At 32.2% G+C, this 22,694-nt stretch overlaps 1 protein-coding gene across 1 annotated transcript in view; it reads right to left on the bottom strand.

The window, feature by feature from the left end:
- Window positions 1–456: 456 nt before the first annotated feature.
- Chd1 (chromodomain-helicase-DNA-binding protein 1) overlaps window positions 457–22,694 on the bottom strand; it is a 46,640-nt gene continuing 24,402 nt past the window's right edge. The window contains exons 6-18 of the mRNA XM_072546675.1: window positions 22,171–22,412; window positions 21,935–22,048; window positions 21,702–21,866; window positions 17,757–17,899; window positions 17,422–17,559; window positions 16,601–17,338; window positions 13,775–14,000; window positions 9,059–9,514; window positions 7,742–8,826; window positions 6,394–6,547; window positions 6,183–6,313; window positions 5,728–5,967; window positions 457–2,596 (exon numbers count right to left, since the gene is read on the bottom strand). Coding sequence (XP_072402776.1) covers window positions 2,371–2,596; window positions 5,728–5,967; window positions 6,183–6,313; window positions 6,394–6,547; window positions 7,742–8,826; window positions 9,059–9,514; window positions 13,775–14,000; window positions 16,601–17,338; window positions 17,422–17,559; window positions 17,757–17,899; window positions 21,702–21,866; window positions 21,935–22,048; window positions 22,171–22,412 — 4,058 coding nt within the window. The 3' untranslated portion in view covers window positions 457–2,370. The remainder of the gene's footprint in view (window positions 2,597–5,727; window positions 5,968–6,182; window positions 6,314–6,393; window positions 6,548–7,741; window positions 8,827–9,058; window positions 9,515–13,774; window positions 14,001–16,600; window positions 17,339–17,421; window positions 17,560–17,756; window positions 17,900–21,701; window positions 21,867–21,934; window positions 22,049–22,170; window positions 22,413–22,694) is intronic.

Below are 22,694 nucleotides of genomic sequence, written 5' to 3'. Positions count from 1 at the left end.
ATGCACGTGCTATTTTAATACGTGTATTAATTTCTTTGGTTTGGTCTACATTTGATGTTATCAATGTTCAATATCAAAGTATTTGTAGGTATCCACACTCTTAATCACAGTATTCTCAACAATCAATTGGATGTTGCATCTGTTGATTTATGATCATGTATTTAGTTTTTTTCAAATTCATCCTATTCATAACAGCATTCATTAAGTCGTTGCATTACGTTCTGTAAATCATTGGTGTTATCAGTCATTATTACTGTATCGTCTGCAAAATGCTGGATATTCAAAACTTCTAAATTGATAGATATACCTTCTATTGAATCTGTGTCTCACTCATTGTGGTCTGTGTTGTGTATTGGTGAGCTCAAACTCAGTCTCAGAACGGCAATAGCCTGACCAGCATTAAAGTTAATTTTGTCCATCGATAATAAGGGTAAAGGATTGCAATAATAGACAAAATAAATATCAAAACATATTCATCTATTTGTATGTACATTACTTTATACAAGTGAGATAACGGCCACTCACTATATTTTTACAATATCCATAGGGCCTCCTCAATAATTAAAAATATACAACTAACTTATAAAACATTTGGTAATTCAAAATGCAATTACTTTGAAAAATTATTGAACGAACACAGTTACATCTAAAATTAATGCATTCAAATAAAAAAAGTCTCAATAATTTTTCAACAATGAGGTTAATAGCGATTCCATGTTCACTCACTCAACTTTTTTAAAAGGTATACATACTGAAAACTTAAGTCTCGTCAGCGGTTAGGTGTCGAGTTAAAGTTAAATAAAATATATATGTGATTTATTCAATAATAAAATATAATTTAAACATTTTAAATTAATTCACACTCCATATAAATAAACTATATTCTATCTTTCTAGGAACAAAGATTTTCATGATACACGAATGTCTTTTCGAACTCAGTCACATCTAGCTATATTAATTTTACACACATAATTCAAGTAAAATATTGAGATCTCCCTGTATATGTTTAGTGTGTTAAGTTCAATAAATCAAAACTGCCATATGTGTAGGGCATGCGCTATGGAAACGCCAAACTTATTCCTTGATAAACTAAATCTCTTAATTCAAATGATTTTTAACTTTTTTAAATTAATATAATATACTAATGGAAAGTCAAACATATAAACGCTAACAAAGATAAACAAGTACTTCTACGTAGATGACGGGAGAGATAAAAACAACAAGAAAAGGCTTTGAAAAATAATCAGGTGAATATAGTATTATTATTTATCAAAAAGGAAGTGAGAATAGATTTGATTTCGGGAATTGTAACTAGAAAACAAATATTACTATATAAAAAATATCGATATACCACCTTTATAGATTATAGCCATCATTTTGATCCAATAAATTGGGTAAATATTCTCTCCGAAATGGTAGTAGAACGCAAAATTTCATGGGATTCTAGGTATGACCAATTTATAGAACTGCAATAATCTCAACAATATTAAGTGGAATCTAGAATGGACTGAAAGATTCAGAGTTATAAGTATAAAGCTGCATATTAAATTCTATTGCAACTGCAGACAAAATTTGCCCAGTTAAAGCTGATTGGCGCATTACAATCGAATTACCTCTAGAGATAGGATGAAATTAACCATAAAAAAATTTAGATATATGTTTAGACTGAAAAGGCAGTGAAAAGTATTTGTATCGTGTTTAAATGGAAGAAAACTAATATTGTTCTATAGAAATAGATAAATCATTGCACTTCATCATACATCAAGCGTGATGTATTGACACTTTCGAGAAACACCAACATAAGAGTTTAAAAAGTACTTATACTTCTGTAGGAAACATCATGTAAGATTTTCTCTTAAACGACGCCGTTAATATGCCAAAAGACTTTCTCAATCAATATTCATTTATAAATGCTAGATGGTAACAATTTATTGAAGAAAAATTAGGAAACCTGGACTGGAAACTATTTGAACATCATCCATATAGCCCAGACTTTCCCCCTTGTACCTACCACATATTTGGATAATTAATAAATAAGATTAAATTAAATTAAACTTAATTAATGATTAATTCAATAAATTAAGAATAACCAAATTTGAATTTATGGTTTACCATATATTATGAAAAATAAGTTAATTAAATTTTTTGGATTTGTTTATATTTTTTACGTTTCTTGCATACATTATCACATTGGTGTTTGGACTATACATAGCAAGCACCACGTTTAGTAGCCTTTTCTGTTCATATCTGCCAAAGAACATTCTTAAAATAAAAATAACAAAACTGTTATAATTTACTTGTGGTGCAAATAATAGAAATTAATATATAATTATAGTGAGTTTACATGAAATGGCACTAACTTAAGTAAAACTATTGCTGACGTCTATCGTACCTATAGCCCCCACGATCGGGTGGTCGCCAATCGCCTAATGGAAATCGATCCCTAGGAGGAAATGGCTGCTCAGGTGCATACCCTTGTCCTTGAGAATAATTTGGAGGGTAGTAACCCATTCCCATAGGTGGTTGTCCGGGCATTGGAGGCATTACGTCTCTACCGCGAGGATATGGTCTCCAATCAGTATTCTTTTCCGGGGAGCTAAAAATCAGTAAAAAAATATTAATATCACTTACACTTTCACGTAATTGTAAATAATTTATAGCTACAGAAAAGCAACAGAAAGTGTCATTAAGACAAGATTTGAATTAACACAATTTGATTTGAAGATTTGATTTTGACAAGATGATTTGATACATTGTTTTCAGAGTTTACAAACTGTGGTCTAGAATTATTTCTTTCTGGCGTTTCGTCTGAACTGCAGCAGGCATTATCTAATGTAAGGCAACAAAGGTAAAGTTGGTGCAAAACTTGATAAGTCTAGGATATACGCAAAAAAAAATTAATCTTAAAAACATTGACTATTTTAATTTCATACTGAATTGAAAATCATTGCTCTTTATATAATGTTTATTTAAAAAATTTAATTTATAATTTGTTTAGCTATTTACATTGCACAAATGTTGATCATGAATACACCTTTAAAGAACCGAAAAAAATTTTACAGGGAAAATAAATACATCAACGTATGATAAAAAATTCAGCACAATGTATTTGCATTTTCAGTTCGTTGTTGTCGTATTCGCTATTAAGCCAGCATCTCACGGAGTGTGGAGACTCCGACCCGGTTCACGTCAGCGAAGAGAAATAGAAAACAGATAATAGTGGAAAGAAAAGAGAATACGGCTGGCACCACACGTTACTGTGAAATTAATAAATATTTGCTTTTTGAGAGATTCACTCGACCTACCTCAAAATGTATTCGGACAGGGTTTAGTTTGGTTGTATATTGTATTTAGACAAGTCTGTTGTATGCCACCAGTGTTGGCGGTAAAAATTTTAGTAAGTTTTTTAGTAAGTTGGGTAATTTACACAACGATAAAAATTCCACCACTTCGTTTTAAACCACTTCATAGTAAAATTACCATGACATTGACCTCACCATACTCTAGTCGAGTCGGAAGGGTTGGAGGGGCAAGGACCTGCTATGCTTCCGACCTTCCTTTGAACCCTGGTGATTTACTGATAAAGGACGAGATTGCACGCGTCGACCATAAATATAGTTTTGTCCCATCCCTATTTTGGATCGTAAACCGCACATATTGAGGGGACAACGGTATTCCACATTGCATTGGTTCCCGTCTTTAGATTTTGTCTTTTTCTATTATGTATTTCTATTTCTCTTCGCCAACTGTGAAGAGATGAAGAACGCCGCTCCACGTTCTGCGAGATCCCGGATTTAGACCGTTCTGTTTCAGACTCGCTTCTCGCCTTCTAAATTCATGCGCTTCCCCCATAATTAATTCTCGACTGAAATACTCTTCTTCAGTTTTTTGAACACGCCTGCAAGTATTTGCCCATATTTTTGGCGTGATTTTGCGCATTCGACATATATAAAATGTCTATACTCTACTCGGTCCATACAAAATATTTGTCAATTTCGCTTTAATAGGAAGTGGAATGTTTTTAACATCTTTTGTCTACTTAATCACATTTTCCAGTCCCAAAATTCATTTATAATATTCAAATCTCTTCTGGGGCGAGTATTGATATCGTTTTATACTAGAACCTCTGTCCACAAGTTTTCCTCTATTTCTCTGTCTCTCATTTCCCGATTTGTGCCTTCTCTCCCACAACAGTGAGGTCTTCATCTTTCTTTTATTTCTACCATGAGGTTGCCATGTTGCGAGATCCAGCTGTATCCCACCGACACGCTCTATGGCTTCTATATCTTTGTAGTCATTTTCTATTCTACCTTTAATCACTGATCTGTATATTCTACTGATTGAATTTGTCACAGTGAAGCCTCTATAGTTATCACTTTCGTCCCTTCTGCCTTTCTTGTGAAATATGGATATGAATGATGTCTTAAATTCTTCTGGGATTTCCGCTCCGTTAATGCAACTTTAGTTCCAAGAGTACTTGGGTACTCGAGAGGCACTTTTCGCAATACAAGTTCTCTTTCAAAGATATAGAGACGTGAATTGTGAATGTGTTTTGTTGATTACCAGAAAGCGTTCGACAGAATATTAAATTCAATTGGTCTAGAGTCTAGACAGCAGAGATCACCGTATAATAAACAATATCTATTACGAACAAACTTCAGCTGTAAAGAGTTGGGGATCATTTAACAGACGACATAAAAATAAAAAGAGGTGTGCGACAGGGATGTATATTGTCCCGATTATTGTTCAATACATATTCAGAGCACATTATGAACCTAGCGCTAACGGACATAGACGAGGAAATACTTATAAACGGAGAACGATTGAACAACATATGATACGCTGATAATACTGTCATTTTTGCAGACAGTCTTAACGGTCTGCAGACACTTGTCTCCAGGGTGGCAGATATAAGTAGCAGGTTTGGGCTTGATTTTAACATCAAAAAAACCAAATACATGGTTATCAGCAAAAATAGGATACCACCTGGTCAATTACTAGTTAACCAACAACCTATAACACAAATCACCAACTTTTGTTATCTGGGTGCAAACTTAAATGAACAGTGGGACCAATCGATGGAAATTAAGATAAGGATCGAGAAGGCAAGATCAGCTTTCATGAAAATGAAAAAAATCTTGAACAGCCACGATATAAAATTGGAAATAAAAGTTCGTTTACTAAAATGCTACATATTCTCCGTTCTTTTATATGGCGTGGAGTCATGGACCTTAACTGAAGCATCACTGAAGAGACTCGAAGCATTTGAGATGTGGTGCTATAGACGCATGTTGAGGATTTCCTGGATAGACCGGTATATCTAAAGACATCAAATGAACTTGAAACGCTTTGACGATGTAAGGTATTTCCACTAAAAAATTGATGAATTACTAGATGAGAGTCTTTTTGTAATATCTCATACTACACATTTAAACTGTCAAACCCGTCTGGACAGCTATGACGAAAAACAGGTTTATTTCTTTCTAACTTTTGATTGGCCTATAAGATAATTTCAGTTCGATTTTTATAATATTATCTACTCTGTTTAATAGGAAATAAACAATTATAATTGAAATTTAAATAATAATTATGATTATTCGCATTAAATACAGTTAATAACATAGAAATGCCAGAAGAAAATAGTTTCAGAATCACGATTTTTTTAACTAAAAATTGATGGATTTACACCATTTATTTATGTCCTAAATCAATCACTCTTCATCTTACCCTTTATCATATCGTTGATAATCCCGCTCTCTATGAAACCCTGGCCTATGATAGTCTTGCCTCTCTTGCCTCTTATGCTCGCCAGAAAACCTTTCTTGTTGACCACTCCATCTATCCTGCGCCATGTGTTGTTCATGCCTATAATTTCCTGGTTTCCTATGTCTGTTAAAACGGTATTCTTGATCATCCTCGCTAGTTTCATCTCTATTTCTTTTTTTCTCCTTTACACGTCGTTCTTTCCTAAAACAACTCACTAATAAAAATCAAGTACGACGATGAATTAATTATATACACACGATGACTAGTTTTGACAAGATTGAAATTATCTCAGATGGCATTCAACTTCATTTTATGGACAATAAAAATGTATTTACTCAAATGCATATATGTAAAATAAACTACAGATGGCAAAGTTAAGAAACATGAAACAATCGTTTAAATTTTAAGATATTTACTTTTCAGAACGATGTTTTTTCGGCGATTCTTCACTATCACTATCATGTTTTCTTTTGTGTTCTTTGGAGTCCTTTTCCGTTCTTGGTATTTTAATTTTTTTAACTTTATCAGCGCTAGTAGATGCAGTCTCCTAAAAATATGAACATGAATTGTAAACAATTATCAATGATAAAAATTTATGTTTTTAAATTTCTATATTATCAAACTTACTTCTCTTTCCTTTTCTAAATGCTCTGCCCTCTTCTCCGCTTTTTTCTCCTTTTTAGTTTCTATTTTTTCCGTTTTCTTACAAGCTTTTTTGTACAATCTGTACAATTTTTTAGCATCGTACTCCGTAAACTTTGATACAAAATACCACAGGTTGCTAAAAAGAAAATGCATCTATATTAAAACAATTTTCAAATAAACCTACAATTAATATATTTTTTGTAGATACATATATATACATATATATATATATATATATATATATATATATATATATATATATATATATATATATATATATATATATTATAGTAAAAGTTGGTAGAGGTATTGGAGGGATTGTTCTTTTGCTGGTAAGAGCAAACTCACCGGTAAATGCCTAACTGACAATGACGAATGGGTCACAGCTGATCTAAAAACTCAGCTAGTTCTGCCAACGAATCCTACCCCCTACGCCCACAAAAACATAAGTCGCGTAAACCCACTGCAATATTTGGGGTAATATGGGAGTACGTTATATAGCAGAACGGGGAGGATAAAAAGCGGGTTTCGACGCCTTATAATCGGAACACACCAGCGAACACTTACCAACCCGCAATAAAGCAGCATGGTAAGGTACGCGCCACAACCCCTAACATAAAAGACACATTCAAATCATGGCCCTCATTCTCCGTAGGCCCAAATGGCCCTGAACTGGGTAGTTTAGGTGAACTATTTATTACTAGTACTGTTTCGGACCAAGAATTGTTTAAGTAATTCAGTTTTACCTGTGCTAAAAGTTACTAGACAACGCTTTTTCTAATCCCTGTCATTAAATCTCATTTGACAATGGGAATTAATTTTAATCCTTGAATCAGTCATAAGTTTGTTCATTTAAGCGGATAATGGGACTTATTTTAGTTCTGTTATGTAACCCGAAAGGACAATTTTAGAATATATATATATATATATATATATATATATATATATATATATATATATATATATATATATATATATATATATATATACCTTTTATAAAGGATTTTTTAAATAAAAGTTTTTATTAGAAAGATTAATTTTGTTTTCTATGAAATATGTATTTTGTCTTAATAATAAATCATAAAGGTGCAGACCTATCTAATGGATATAAAATGTATCACAATACGACCCTGACTATCCGCCAACGCAATGGTCGGCTGCCAAGTGACCTTGTCTGAAAATGCATTTGTGAGTTTACCTTCTTTTTGTTTTTTATGCTGTGATTGAACATTATATGAGAATATTTTGACCAATAATTCTTGATATATATTTTAAATTAATGTGGCCATAAGTTTATAAATTGTCTTTAGAACAAATAAAAGATTCTTACCTTCTCCACTCCTTGATCTTCTCTGGTTCGGTGTATTTTAAAAGGCAGGTATTAATTTGCTCGCCAATTTGAAGTAAACAGTCTCGTGTGTGTTGTACTTGTTCCGCTTCTGGCAAAGATTCGTCAGGATTGTCCAACGCTTTCAAAGCTTTTTTCACTGGTCTCATTTTTTCTTTACATTCGTTAAATATCGTAGGGTCTAGATCACCCAAAACGTTTAAGGCAACAGGTTCATTTGTAGAGAAATGCATTGGACCAGATGATTTTTTCTCTTTTTTCTTTTCCTTCTTTTTATCCTTTTTCTCTTGCGAGGACTCTTCTTTATCCTCTTTTTCTTTTTTAACTTCTTTCTTTACTTTTTTAACAACCGGAGCTACTGGTACTGTTACTGGAGCGGAACTTGGCAATGATGAAGCGTCATTTGAGCTTTCATCGTCATCAATAATTTCCTTAGTAAGAACTTTTGTTTCTTTTTTTCTTTGTCTTTTTGGCTTTTGAACACCCTTCTTCAGATCTAACTGCTTTTTCATAATCTTGAGTAAGTATTCTGCTCTCGATTGAAGATGCTTAGCCTGCGGCTTTTTGTCTTCATTATTAAGAAAAATTTTATTACCAATGCCTAACAGTGGATCCATTTTTATTTGCTCCCATGAACCAAGACCGTAATGATAAATTCCTTTCAATAATTTAGTGTCCTCTTCCATACCCCAGTCCACATCAAAGTGAGACGATTTAGTTTTTGCTTCAAAAACCCAACGTAATCGCTCATTTGGATCAGCTGGAATGACTTCATCTAATGGTTCTAATTCTTCTTCACAGGCCATCATCGTCTTGGCATTTACAGATACTCCTCCGATTTTAAATGATGGTCCTCTTTTGCGACCTTTGGGTTCATCTTGAGTGTTAGATTCTGTATTTTCTTTAGCTTGTTCATTCATAAATGCTCTACACCTCTCATGAAGAAGTTCTCCCAATTTCCTTAACTCAGCTAATGGTTTTTCTTGCAGTTCAGCATCACATGCCACTGCCTCTAATCGCTTTAAAGGAGCACTAAATTTCTTATAACTTTTTATAAACCTTCTAATCTGCAAAACAAAGAAACATTTCATTATTAACTAATAGTGATAAATTTAATCAGACCAACATATAATGTACAATAAGCTTATATGCTAAAGTATGACCAATGTATACGAAACGGCTTTCATGAAAAAAAAGCCAACACAAGTTGGCATTCTTCACAATACAGAAATTCACAAAAGTACTAACAAATTACTATAAAAATTACTACGTCAGAACAAGTAATATAAATCAACTTACCTCAGCATCGGTAAAGTTCTTGAACTTTTCTCTGGGGTTTGCTGGTGGCCTTCCACGTTTTTTTGGTTTTTCTTCGTCAGTGTCATCATCACCGCTAGAACCTCCGGATTCGTCTCCTTCTTTCTTTAGTTTCTTTCTACCTTTTCCTTCCTCCCCGTCACTTTCAGATTGATTAATTTGTTGAAGAGTTTTTCGACTTCGAGGAGGAAGGTAAAGATCTTCCATTTCTTTATTCTTTTCCTCTTCTTCTACTTTGATACGAAGTTTTTCTGGAATAATTTCATCCCAGTCTTTACTTTCATCGTCATTTACAACATTATTTACTGGTGAGGGTTCGGCATCTTCGTCAAAAGCGGCAAAACTTGCTACTTTAAATGCCGAAAGTAGTTCATCTCCTACCAATGAAGGAGCTTCATCTCTGGTCTCAGCACGTCGAAGAATTTCGTCAATATCACACTATAACAAATTTAGAAAAATACATTTACTAAATTATTACTTATGCAATATCCACACAGTGATTCACAACTAAAAAGAGTACTGAAAATAAAAGTTCTATGATTCGTATATAAGTTACAAGAATTTTACAGATCTAAACCCGCCAGTCGTGATTTTGTTCAGATTTCGGAGAGTTGTTTAATAACTAATAAAATTTTGTGATTTGTACATAAACTAAGATGACATTGGCGTATTTATGACTTAAAACGTGTTCTTTTCAATTAATTTGGTTATGCCATTAATTCCCTTATTTATACGGCTTGCTTTTTAACTTAGTCACCACGATGAATGACGTGACATTGTCAAGATAAAATTGCGAGAAAATGATTGAGAGGTGCGAAATGAGAATAGTCAATATCATCTATTGGTGGGGACCTTTTTTAAGGCACCGATATAGAAAACGACGATTAACTACAATACTTGCATAACTTTTTACTCTTACTTTTACATACCTTGGTATAGAGAAAGGTAGAGGAGATGGAAAAGTAGTTAAGATGTCATGACTTCTTTTTTTTGTTAAAGTAACTATTGTCCAATCAAATTATCAATAGCTCCCTACATTAGCGTGATACATGGCGATTATTGAAAAATGTCGAAAACGTCAGGGTTATATAAATATTTTCTCGATTAAGAAAAATTTTAAAAAACTTTATTAAAACTATTGATAAGTTAGTATGGATGGGTACAGTGGCGCACAATAATTTTTTAAGGGGGTAATTAAGAATAAGTGATTCATTTTGATTTGAAAGATAACCATGAGGCAAAAGAAACTCTAGATTCAGTGGGGGAGCAAAACAAAAATAATATTGAAACTGAGACATGACTGAGATAATGGTAATATTTTTAATGACGAAGAATCTAGCTACTATGAGAAAGATAACTGAAATGATAGACTTTGAAGTGCCCAATTTACCTGAAACGTTACAAAAAGTACACAGAAAGTCAGAAAGGGTAAGAAAAAGAAATGACTTAGGTGAATATGTAACATATGTCTGCGGAGACAAGTGATGATGTTCCACTAACAGTCTCGGAGGCATTACAACGTCCTTATGGAGCGAAGTGGAGAAAAGACGTAATGTGCCAGAAAATGGGAGTGTAATTGACAATAAGTGGGTGTTCTAAGTTAAAGTGTAATGGCGAAAATAAAATTACATATCGTACAAGACTAAAGTGGAAATCACATTCAGATGGCAGTGTACGGATATAGGATAACAGCATTGCCAATTCTACTGGCATTGTAAATTATGCTACTTTTGTAAAACGAGCAGGGCCGAACTCAGGGTAGACTAAAATAGGTTTAGGTAAGTTAAAATTTTTAGTAGAATATTCCTGAATGAAATAAATGGTCTTAATTTCTAAAATGCGTTTACACATTATAAAGATAATTTGATGGTTAAACACAGCTATTAAATTATATGAACTACATTAATAATTTTAAGTATATAGTGACCTTTAGTGAACATTTATGAATAAGTATTTAATGAAAGCGGTTTAAGAGAATACCCCTTGAAATATAATTTTGAATTATTTTCATTTTCATAATCGAGTTTATCTTTCTAGTTATCGTTTAATGAAATTGTAATAGGTTTAATGTCATCTTGCATGTTATCTACTTTCCGAAAAATATTTTTCACCTTTATAACATGTCTGAGGTAACTTTCCTAATGTCCACTGTTCTGTACTTTCCATAACCTTTATAAATCAATGTTTTAAAGGCGTTTTGTTTAAAACTTTAATTCCTAGGAGTCACGTACTGTTTCACTTCTCTCCACACCCTTTATATTGGGTTCAGTTCACAGTGATAGGGCGGAAGTCTTTAGATGTGAACATTTATACAGCATTGTTCGTCACTGTGATTTCTGTATTTTCCAACAAGTCAATCAATTTTGTATTTGTTATAAATATTTTTAAATGCATGAGCAGTTTTTAGAAGTTCTGTTTTTTAAGTATTATTCTTCAAAATAAATATTATTTTATTGGGAGTAACCCACAATTGAAGAATAAAATAAGTTTATTGACGTTTCAATTTCCATAATTGTTTTGGTAAAGCCACTCCTTAATTTGATGTTTCACCCAATACTCTATGGGAAAATTAAGTTTCCTAGAGTGATAAGATGCATTGCCCATTACAATCAAATTCTTCGTATTTTTTTGGGAGATTCTGTTTTAACATATCTTCACACCATTTCTCAAATAGATATCCGTCCGTACCTTCATAGTAATCTTCAGCACGTTTTTTTGGCAAGAAAAGTTATGTGAGCACCTTTAACGAATCCACCTTCGTTTCCCGCATGGACTGAAACAAATTTTGATCATTTTCTGCTCGGAGTTTTAAACTTGTGATAGGTTTATTAACGAAAGCCTTGATATTGGCTCCTTGATTCCCCATTTTCTGTATTTCTCCGAGAAAATGGCGCCTCCAAGCGACTATTTCGTGTTTTTCTATTATTATTGAATTTCTACCCTGCTTGCTGTATATAAAACCCATGTCGTGCAATAGTCTTCTCACTGTTCTCTTAGCAAAATTCAGAAGATGCTCCATTTCGTTAATTTTTTTAGTACCTACCACGTCAAGAGTTGGAAGATATGTCCATAAAAAAACCGTGCACTACTTGTCTTAATTCAGAGCGAGTTACTTCATCGTATTTATTCTCACAGCTAATCGAATAACCGGTTCTTTTTTTCTTATGGGAATTAAGAGTGGCCCATTTTTACTTTTACCTCTATATATCAGATAATCGTTCGTTCAGAGACTCCAGTCATAGCAGAAACTTCCCCCACTATTTCTGATAAACTTTTATCATTGTTACTGTTTAACAAATAGTTAAAAACATTTTTTTTTGTGCATTCGCTATTTAACAAATTACCCTTTTTAAATTTTATAACAGTTTTTGACATTAGCACGACACAAACGTCAGACATCAACTAAATATCCTTTTAATGACTCCCACCATTTTATCTACCTGAATTTATAATTGCAGACTAGATCTATTAAAGAATAATTTTGAATTTATAATTGTATTTTCTTATTTCTTAATTATTTTCAAATGTCTGTAATTGTAAATTTTATAGAGGCCAGCCCATACCGTACGGTTAAAAACTTTGACAACACTGTAGTTAGTTCTGACATATAGAAAGCACGGGCCTAGCTCTGTAACGCTGCCATCTGAATGTGCATTTTAGTATAGTTAGTAACTAGGGGCAATCTTTAATTTTTAAGAGAATTATACAGAAACTTTTGCGCCAGTAATAAGACATTCTTCTTTACAGTTAATTTTTTCATTTTCTACAAAATTAGGTTTGGATTTTACTCATTTAGATGTTAACACAGCATTTCTAAATGGTCAATTGAAAGAGAAAATATACATTCAATTATCGGAGGATTTTGATTTAGCAGGTAACAAATGTTTAAAATTAAATAAGGCTTTTTTTATGGGCTTAAGCAGTCTTCTAGAAGAAATCAAATCAAATTCTCCAAGAAATCAAAACTTGAACCTTACAGTATCTTATCTATATAAAAAGATTATAAATGATTTTTTTGTGTTTTCAAATGATGAAAGTGAAAGTAGACTAAAAATGAGGTGAAAAGTAAATTTGTTAAAGATTTGGGTAGAATTAAGGAATGTTTAGGTATGCAAATACACTTTGATCCAAATAAAGGTTATATTGCTTTGAAAATCAGAAAAACTATATTATTCAGTTGTTAAAGAGATGAAGTCAAAACATGAGTGATGCCAAATGAGTTAAAACTCTAATTAAACCAAAGTTATCTGTAACAATTGATGATAGTAACAATTATATTTGAGATAAATTTCCTTATCAGACGCTAATTGGTAATTTGATGTATTTATCTGTTTTACCCAGATCAGATATATCATTTACAGTCAGCTTCTTGGGTCAATTTAACAATGTTAACAATGAGTCTCATTAGAACATTTGCAAAAAAATCAATGGTCTCAATGGAGGTATTTAAAAGACACTATTAATTATTCTCTGATTTACTCAAAAGATGATTCAGAATTGCAAACTTTTGTAGATGCCGATTGGGCAAGCAATACGTAGATCGTAGATACTTTACTAGATATGTATTTAATCTTTGTGGCTCTGCAATATCTTGGCAAAGTGCTAAGTTGACTTTGTTTATAATTGAGAATATTTTATGACAATATTTAACCAATATATTTTTAAATTGTTCGGTTTAAAAAAGTAAAAAAAACTTACGTTTGGTTCTTCATCGTCTTCTTCATCTTTAAATAATTCCTCCGCTCCAAATTTTAAAATCGCCGTCAGATCTTCTTTGTTAAATGGATTATTATTAGAAGATCCCTTTTTGTCCAAAACGGTTCTTCCCGTCGTGTCCATTCTCTGAATTACAAGATGGTCCAGCACCATTTTTTGTTTTGCCCTTTCTACGATTTCTTCCTCTACAGACCTCGCAGTAACTAACCTAAAGTAAAAAAATACGTATTTTAGTTTCTCACAAAGAAAGTTGTATGTAAAAAGTGTATGTATATTTATAATATAAATATTTATCGCAGTAATCGTTTGATATCCAAACGCCAAAAGAGAAAGGACCTAAAATGACCTTTTGAAGTTAATTAATAAAAGAAGAAGATAGAAATAGTAAAGTTAAAAAATCACGAATAGGACACATTCTTCTCAATACCCCATAAATCGGTCCCAACTAAATTATTATACATTCTAGAGAAAAATGTTTTAAATAAAAGTAGAGTTGTAGATCATAAAAAGTTCTTTATTCTAAGAGTTTCCAAAACAAAATACATAAACAATTGACCGAGATAATTATTAAAAACACTTATTTTTGTAGTAATTTATAAATGTTGCATAAACACATGTAACATAACTAATGAAAATTGTGGCAGTTAACGAATTATTAAAGTGTCCCAAATTTTAAACAGATCGACCAAATAGTCTATAAGTTATTCAATTTGTTTTTCCCGGAGCGCGATTATTTAAACAATTGTGCTTGCCCAAACACTCTAGAGGTATTTTATAAATAGCAATATATTATTAAGGTTTCATTTATAGGCTTTATTAAAAAACCTTATAACATAACTTATAAAAAACATTATATTAATATTGTTCTTATTATATGTACAGGAAATATCGTTTTAAGAAAAAAAATTCTATCTGGTTTCCTTTTTCTCGTAGAAGGTTCTAGTTTCTGTAAAAAGTGTGTTTTCACCAGCTTTTCATTGAACCTACATACAAGTGTATGGCATAAAAAATGTCAAAGTTATTTATTAAAAATGTTTATAAGCTAATTTAATATACCTGAACTTTTTTTAATATACCTTAAAAACGAAGACTCAAAGAATGGACTGCGATTTACAAAATACCTCTAGAGTGACTGTTTGGGAAAGTACAGTTGTTTAAATAATCGCTTTCCGGGATAAACAAATTTAATAACTTACAAGCAATTTGCTCGATCCATTTGAAATTTAGCACACTTTAATAGTTATATTACATGTTATGCAAAAAACAAAGTTACTAACATTTATAATTTACTGCAAAAATAAAGGTTTTTGCAACTATCTTGGTGAATTCTTTATGTATTTTAATTTAAAAACTAGCAAATTGAAGAACAATTTAAGATCTACAGCTTTCATTTGAACCATTTTTCTCTAAACTAGAATATAAACTCCATAAAGGAACCATACTGAAACGAAATAAAAAAACTGTCCAAATATAAATCATTTATACAACAAATTTCAGAACTAATATAAGAAGGCCAATCGTATAGAAGGAAGATTATATGAAGAATTAAACCAACATAGTTCAGCATACTAGTTTGAATTTAAAGAAAAATTATCAACATTAATAATAACATCCAATGTACAGACAGCAAGATTACAAGGCCCAAAAGCTGCCGGACTTTTCTTTGATATCAAGAAGGCTCTGTTTGACATAAAGGATAATTATTTAAACTTCACAGGATGAACTGCCCCTTCGATACTATTGATTGTTAATATTAATGGAACATATTCCCAATCTTTTTCAAGGCAACAAGGAGTTCCACAGGGTTCACCTGTCTCCACTATTGTATAACCACTGCTGCATAACATATGTGAAAATGAACGAACCAATAGTAATTTGTTATAATTTGAGAATAACAAACTGTAATATCCTTGTAAAAATTTAATAAGTACAATTAACTTATTACAAAGCCTGGTGGACGATACAATATCTTGGACCAATAAATGGAGATTAATAATAAATCCCTCTAAACCCCCAATATGTCAAGTATTGGGGAATTCAAATAAACAACAAATTAAAGTTCAACTACTCCACATCATATATAAAAAGAAAAATAACTAGAGCCAAACGCTTTAGAGGCTTAACGGATAATAATAAGGGTGCTACGATTGAAACTGCTGCCAATATTTATAAAATTATTTGCAGACTCATGGTGGAATATGGTTCTACAATTTTCTATAATTGTAAAGGACCTGCTAAAAATAATATAAAAGTGGATGAAACAGTCAGCCTTCGACCAATTACTAGAATGCGTCATCCTGATAACCCACTTCATAATCCATCAAATATAATCCCAAATGAGAGACTCAAAAATTTGTTTAAATCTTTCTCTATTTAAGAAAAAAACATAAATTGATTGAGTCTCACAATCGAAGACATCCTCTACATATCTAGACAATAAACAACCTTCTTTTAGTGTCTTTCCTTTAATGGTTGTAACTTAATAGTCTGAAAATATTGTAATTACCCCTATTTTTTTATTGTATTACTCGTATATTTAATCTTAAAAAAATATTTTATTTTATCTATAAGACTTCGGTTGATAGCCTTTTTGGTGTATAGTATCAATAAAATATATTTCTCTCTCTCTCTCTCCCTCCCTCCCCCGCCCTCTCTCTCTCTCTCTCTCTCTCTCTCTCTCTCTCTCTCTCTCTCTCTCTGTTTATCGCCGATGTACTGATATCAATAAATGATGAGGTTTGTGCTTAATACTATAATAATTATCCAAATTTGAAAACAGATAAAGAAAGAATGCATATTTGTGCTTACCTATAAATGTTGACTTGGTTCTTTTGACCGATCCTATGGGCTCTTGCCTGTGCTTGAAGATCGTTTTGAGGATTCCAGTCTGAATCAAAAATTATCACAGTATCAGCAGTAGCTAAGTTAATTCCCAAGCCACCAGCGCGAGTTGAAAGAAGAAAGCAAAAATCTTGAGACCCTTCAGCATTGAAATGATCTAAGGCTTGACGTCGCAGCTCTCCCTTGATGCCACCATCTAACCTCTGAAACGGGAAATGTCGAAGCTGCAAATATTCGGCAAGAATGTCCAACATGCGAACCATCTGTGAGAAGATTAGTACTCTATGGCCAGTATTGCGCAGACGAATCAGCAATTTGTCCAGAAGCACTAATTTTCCCGAACCTCTCAGTAGTTGCTGCAGTACGTCGTGTTGATTGTATTGTGCTTCAGCCTCTGGGGGTTTGGTCAAAGAAGAATGATTACAACATTTCTTGAGCTCTATCACAATATTTAAGAAGGTTGTTGTGGATCCTTTAACTCCTCTTCTCAAGGCATTATAATTTTTTGTTAATATCCACTTATAGTATTGTTTCTGAATAGATGTCATCTCTACCCTAAGAATTTGTTCTACTTTAGCGGGAAGAGATTTCTCTACATCTTTTTTTACACGTCTCAAGATAAACGGTTCAAGTTGTTTGTGGAGTTTGGTATAGTTGGTGGATGCATTTTCGTGCTCTCTTTTAAATTCTTCCCATGTTTCAAACCTAAAATTAAACAATGCCAATGTAAAAGTTAAATTCGATAAATTTCAATATCTTGAAATATAATCTAAAATAAAACTACTTACTTAGCGGGCATGATAAAATGTAGCAATGCCCAAAGTTCTTTTAAACTATTTTGTAACGGAGTGCCAGTAATAAGCAGCCTGTGATTGGTGTCAAATTCCATTAAAGCCTTGTACAATAAAGAATCATCATTTTTCAACCTGTAAAATGTTAGAATAAATACTACTTTAAAGAAATTACTGAAAAGTTTATGTAAAAATTAATTTTTTGTCACCAAATCGTTCTTCTAGATACGTTATATATGTTAAATATAACATATTTCAATGGAGTTTTAAATTGTTCTCTAACTTTAATTTATCAAACATTGTGTTATATTACTATAATGACTCATATTTACCTGTGAGCTTCATCTACTAGTAATACAGCCCAGCTTAGACTTCCCAGAAATGCTTTATCCTTCAAAACTATTTCATAAGTTGTGAGAATTGCATTGAATTTTAGCCTTTTTGACCCTTCAAAGCACCATTCATATTGGCGAATCTACGACAAATATATGATATAATAAATATTATAATAAAACCAATATATAGTAGGTTATAGTTTCAAAAGCATAGACTACGGCGGGGCCTCCAACGAGAAACAATATACAATGGTGGCGTATTCATTTATTATTTTCAGAGAAACCATTCTAAGAATTCATCCGTGAAAAAAATTATGCAATGTATTACTTTCGAATGGTTAATGGTAATATTTATCATACTAAAGTTAGTCAGTCGCCCTTTTTATATCACCAGAGTCCTTTATATTATTATTCAATTAAATCCAAGATACAAACTTAAAATTACACAGGCTTACGCACCAACTACGAGTCACTCATCAGATGAGGAAGGTGATCAATTTTATAAAGATATCAGAGCACCTATACAAACTACAAAAACCACTTATACAATGATAATTGGAGATTTAAACGACAAATTGGGATTCAAACAAGATGAGGCAGAATATATCTCAGTGACGACCTTGTGGATTTGATTGTAGTAGAGACCAAGAGATATTCTCAACAAACCAAAAACAAACTTGTGGCAGTTTTCTCGCGATTACACAGATGGAAAGATACTAACAGGGACGAAATTACCACATTCTTTGGAATTTTAATGTATATGGGTCTAGCAAGGTTTTCAAAAATGACGGATTACTGATCTAAGAATCCATTATATAGCAATCATTTATCGTGTAAAATGTCAAGAAACCGATTCGAATTAATTCTCAGAATGCTACATTTCAACGATAATGAAACGGTTGACAAAAATAACCGTTTGGGAAAACTAAGCCCTTTATTAGAAAACTTGACCAATAAATTCAAAGAGTTCTATATTCCGGAGAAATCTGTCTGCATTGATGAAACACTGGTACCCTTCAGAGGGAGATTGTCATTCTGACAATATATCAAAAATAAGAGGTTTAAATTCGGAATAAAACTGTATAAACTCTGTTGTAAAGACAGCTATATATAAGATATCACAATATAACGTGGAGAAGATAAAAACTCTATTTTATCACTTACGCTGCCACTTTTAGATCACGGACGCATTTTATATATAGATAATTACTATACTAGTGTCGCATTAGCGCATCAACTACAAAAGCGTAAAACGCATCTTGTCGGTACTTTAAGGAAAAGTAGAAAAAACAATCCAAAGGATGTAGAGACCCAAAAATTAAATAAAGGAGAAATTTACGTAGTTGTTTTAAAATGGCAGGATAAACGTGATATTCTTTGTCTCAGCACTATTCATACTGACACAACCACTAACATTCATAGATCTATCCGATCAGTTGAAATCATATTCTTCCCCTTCGCGTAAAGCGATCAAATGGTATAGAAAACTTGCATTTGAAATATTACTTGGCTCAGCAGTAGTAAACACTTTTATAACATATAAAATAGTGACAAAGGCCAAAATATCAATTACGGATTTTAGACAGAGCACAGCTCTAAGTATGTTACAAATGTATGAAGTGGATGTCGCGAAGGTGCCGGAAAGTGACAACATAAAGCATATTTTACATGAAGTTGCTTCAAAAGATCGTCGAAAATGTTTAGTATGTTATGCGAAAATAAGCGCTGAAGAAGGCCGAAAAACCACTCAGAAGAGGGACCAAAATCAAAATTTTCATGTGATGCTTGTAATAAGTTTTATTGTTCGTCATATTTTTTTGACGTTCACGATTATTCTGTATAGTTAATAAAAACTGTTTTATTATTTAATTAAAATGTTTTTTCATAAATTTTTTCGAAAAATCTTTAATGATAGTAAATACATAAAAAATGCCGAGCTCAATCACCAGTATTACCTGCCAGGCCCATCTGTAAAAACTTTGATATAGATAAATGGGTTTCGAAGCACGGCAGTTGGGTTACAGGCTTTTATGTTAACGCTAGTAGTGAAGGTTGCCCTATGGGTGTCGGGGCGTATACGACCACAGGATCTGAAACCCAAATGTCGGGTGTCGTGGCGATTAACGTGTTAGGCGCAAGGATTCTATGTATCTCATTATTCTTACCATTTTAACTCTTTATTGTCTGTATACTTTGTTTAGTACCAATTCAACAAATTAAAAATCAAAGACAGAAGACAGTGCATTCAGAAACTCACCAAATAAACAGGTAACTTTGGCAGTTATCAGATATTATTGTACTTTACAAATTCTTAGAGAGACAATCCCAATTAGAAAGTGATGCTTCGAAGAATCTAGACAAAAATATCCTAATAGGAGAATTATAAAAGTTCCCACTATGTAATAGCAAGAATGGAATTTCAAAGATAAAGGAAACACATTACAATCAACTGCTAATATTTAAAGAAGGCGACTGCATATCATGGCAAGTAATTAGTACAGTCATTATTAACAATTTCCAAAACTTTCGTCTAAACTGATAAAATCAGAATTATGGAATCCAGCCAATAAAGTGGATGTTCGATTATTTGGAGAATCTAAGGTCTTTTAGGAGTGAAGGGAAAAACTTGTATTATTTGGATGGAACTTGGTTCGCCACCCACGATATAGTTAAAAAATTTTGGACCGATCATAGTAAAAATTGCGTCACCAATGTTCCTCAATCTAGAGGGAAGAGAATTTGTATTTTACATTGTGGGGGAGAATCAGGATGGGTAGAAGATGCTTTATTACTCTCTGCTAAGAGTGTAAGTGATTGTCGCTTAGAATATCGTCAAGATATAGACATTACTTTGTTTAAAAAGTGGTTTGAGCAGCAATTACTACCTAAATTAAAAAGAAAAAGCGTTATTTGGATAATGCTCCGAATCATTGTAGACTAGAGAGTAAAATTCCAAACACTAATTCAAACAAAGCTGTAATTCAAAACATTATTAAAATTAGTTAAATGAAAAAAATTATGTTTTCGACGGTTGTAGATTTAATTAAGACCGAATGTAATATTAAAGCAGATAATTGGAAAAAATGTATAGAGCATGTAAAAAAACTACAAGAAAAATACTTACAGTTCCATAACATTATAAATAGAGTAGTTATAGATTTAAACTATAGCGATGATAGTGATACCGATTTAAATGTAGAAGATAGTTAAGTTTAAAATTATTTTTTTTTTTGTATTTTTTCATTATGTTAAATATATATTTTAATATAAAAGTATTACTTATATATATTTTTCTTGTACTTTGTGGGATTGCCGTAATTTTAATAAAATATATCAGTATATAAGTCCGACCCTGTATATAGCTATAAAGGGTCGGACTATAGTTCGCGTTGTTCTCAATTTCATAAGTATACCTCTAAAATAAATATAAATAATTTGGTAAATATAACACTTCCAGCCTACCAAACAATAACATCAATTAACTTTCTCTTAATAACGACAACAATAGAGAGCTTCCAGATTGTCTACTCAAGAAACATCTCACATATTTCGATGTGTAAAAGACCTATAGACAACACTACAGCATAAATGAGCGTTCTGTACACGTTTGATTAACAACAATCCTTGCACAGGCATGTAAGTACTATTTATATACTTCCTCAAACCATGTAATATTGTCACTTTTAACCTGAAAGAACTCTTTTAGTTACGATATGTTTGTTATATCATTTTAATTGAACTTGTCTGTAGACTTGAAGATTACTAGAAAATTGTAGTAAAAATTTATTTCTAGAAAACTGTTTGAAATGGACTAACATGTGCACCCAATTTATTATGTAGTTAAATAATAATTTAATTTGTATTTAAATTAATAGACTGACTTACTGACGTATTTTGTCATTGATGACAAGCAATAGTTTTAAAAAATGGAGAATATCTTACCGTTTCCCTGGACTGAACATCTCCCAAGTACGTAACAAAGTTCAAATCGGGTGCCCACTGTGTGAATTCCCTCTGCCACGACGTCATTGTAGAAAGAGGCACAACACACAAAAATGGTCCGTGGAGGTGGTGCGTATTGAAGAGATAGTATAGAAAGCAAATTGTCTGAACAAAAAAGTATATCCATTAGAAAATCTAAAACACGAAACTTGTATATAGTTTAATCATTTTACCTGAATCGTTTTACCGAGCCCCATCTCATCTGCTAATATAACAGAGTTTTCTTTTGACCAGGAATGTATCATCCAGTTGAGACCATGTATTTGATAATCTCGTAGTATTAAAGTCTATAAATTAAAATCATTATAACTTATCAAGTATATAGAACACTTAAAAGAACTAAATATTACATCTAATAATAAAATACCTAACAAACATTAAAAATTTAAATTGTAGATGTTTTCGTTACCTTTTCTTTGCCCATCATATATTCAGGTTGGGTCTTAACTTCATGGAATTTGGGTCTATGTTTAAGTACTTTACAGTGTCTCGTTGGGGTCATACTTGACTGCTCCCTAGCTTCGAATTCATTTATTTCTGCAGGCCATTTTCGTTGAATTAGAACTGAATCTTCCCATGTAGATTCAGCGTATGGAAGACTTTGCCATTTAATATAATAATCTTTACCTCCATCCGGCTTATTGTATTTTGCTGAAATGTTTTTTAAAAGTAAATTATGTGCAATATGGAAAATAAGAAATAGATTACCAAGCACTTTTCCGGTTCAAATTAATTATATGGGGAAATATTTAACATAAAAGGGACTTATTTTCTAGACTTACTAAACTACTAGATGGACATTAAGCTTCGATCTCTACACAGAGGGAACAAACAAGCAAATAATATGCTTCATTTAGAGCAGGGGTTCCAAACTGGAGGGCGCGAGGACATATCAGGAGGGGCGCGAGACAACTCGAAAATTAAATTAAATTT

Source organism: Diabrotica undecimpunctata, chromosome 10 (assembly GCF_040954645.1).
Source record: "Diabrotica undecimpunctata isolate CICGRU chromosome 10, icDiaUnde3, whole genome shotgun sequence".
Lineage (NCBI taxonomy): Eukaryota > Metazoa > Arthropoda > Insecta > Coleoptera > Chrysomelidae > Diabrotica > Diabrotica undecimpunctata.
Note: the sequence above shows the minus strand (reverse complement) of the source record. Positions and strands in the feature narration are given on the sequence as shown.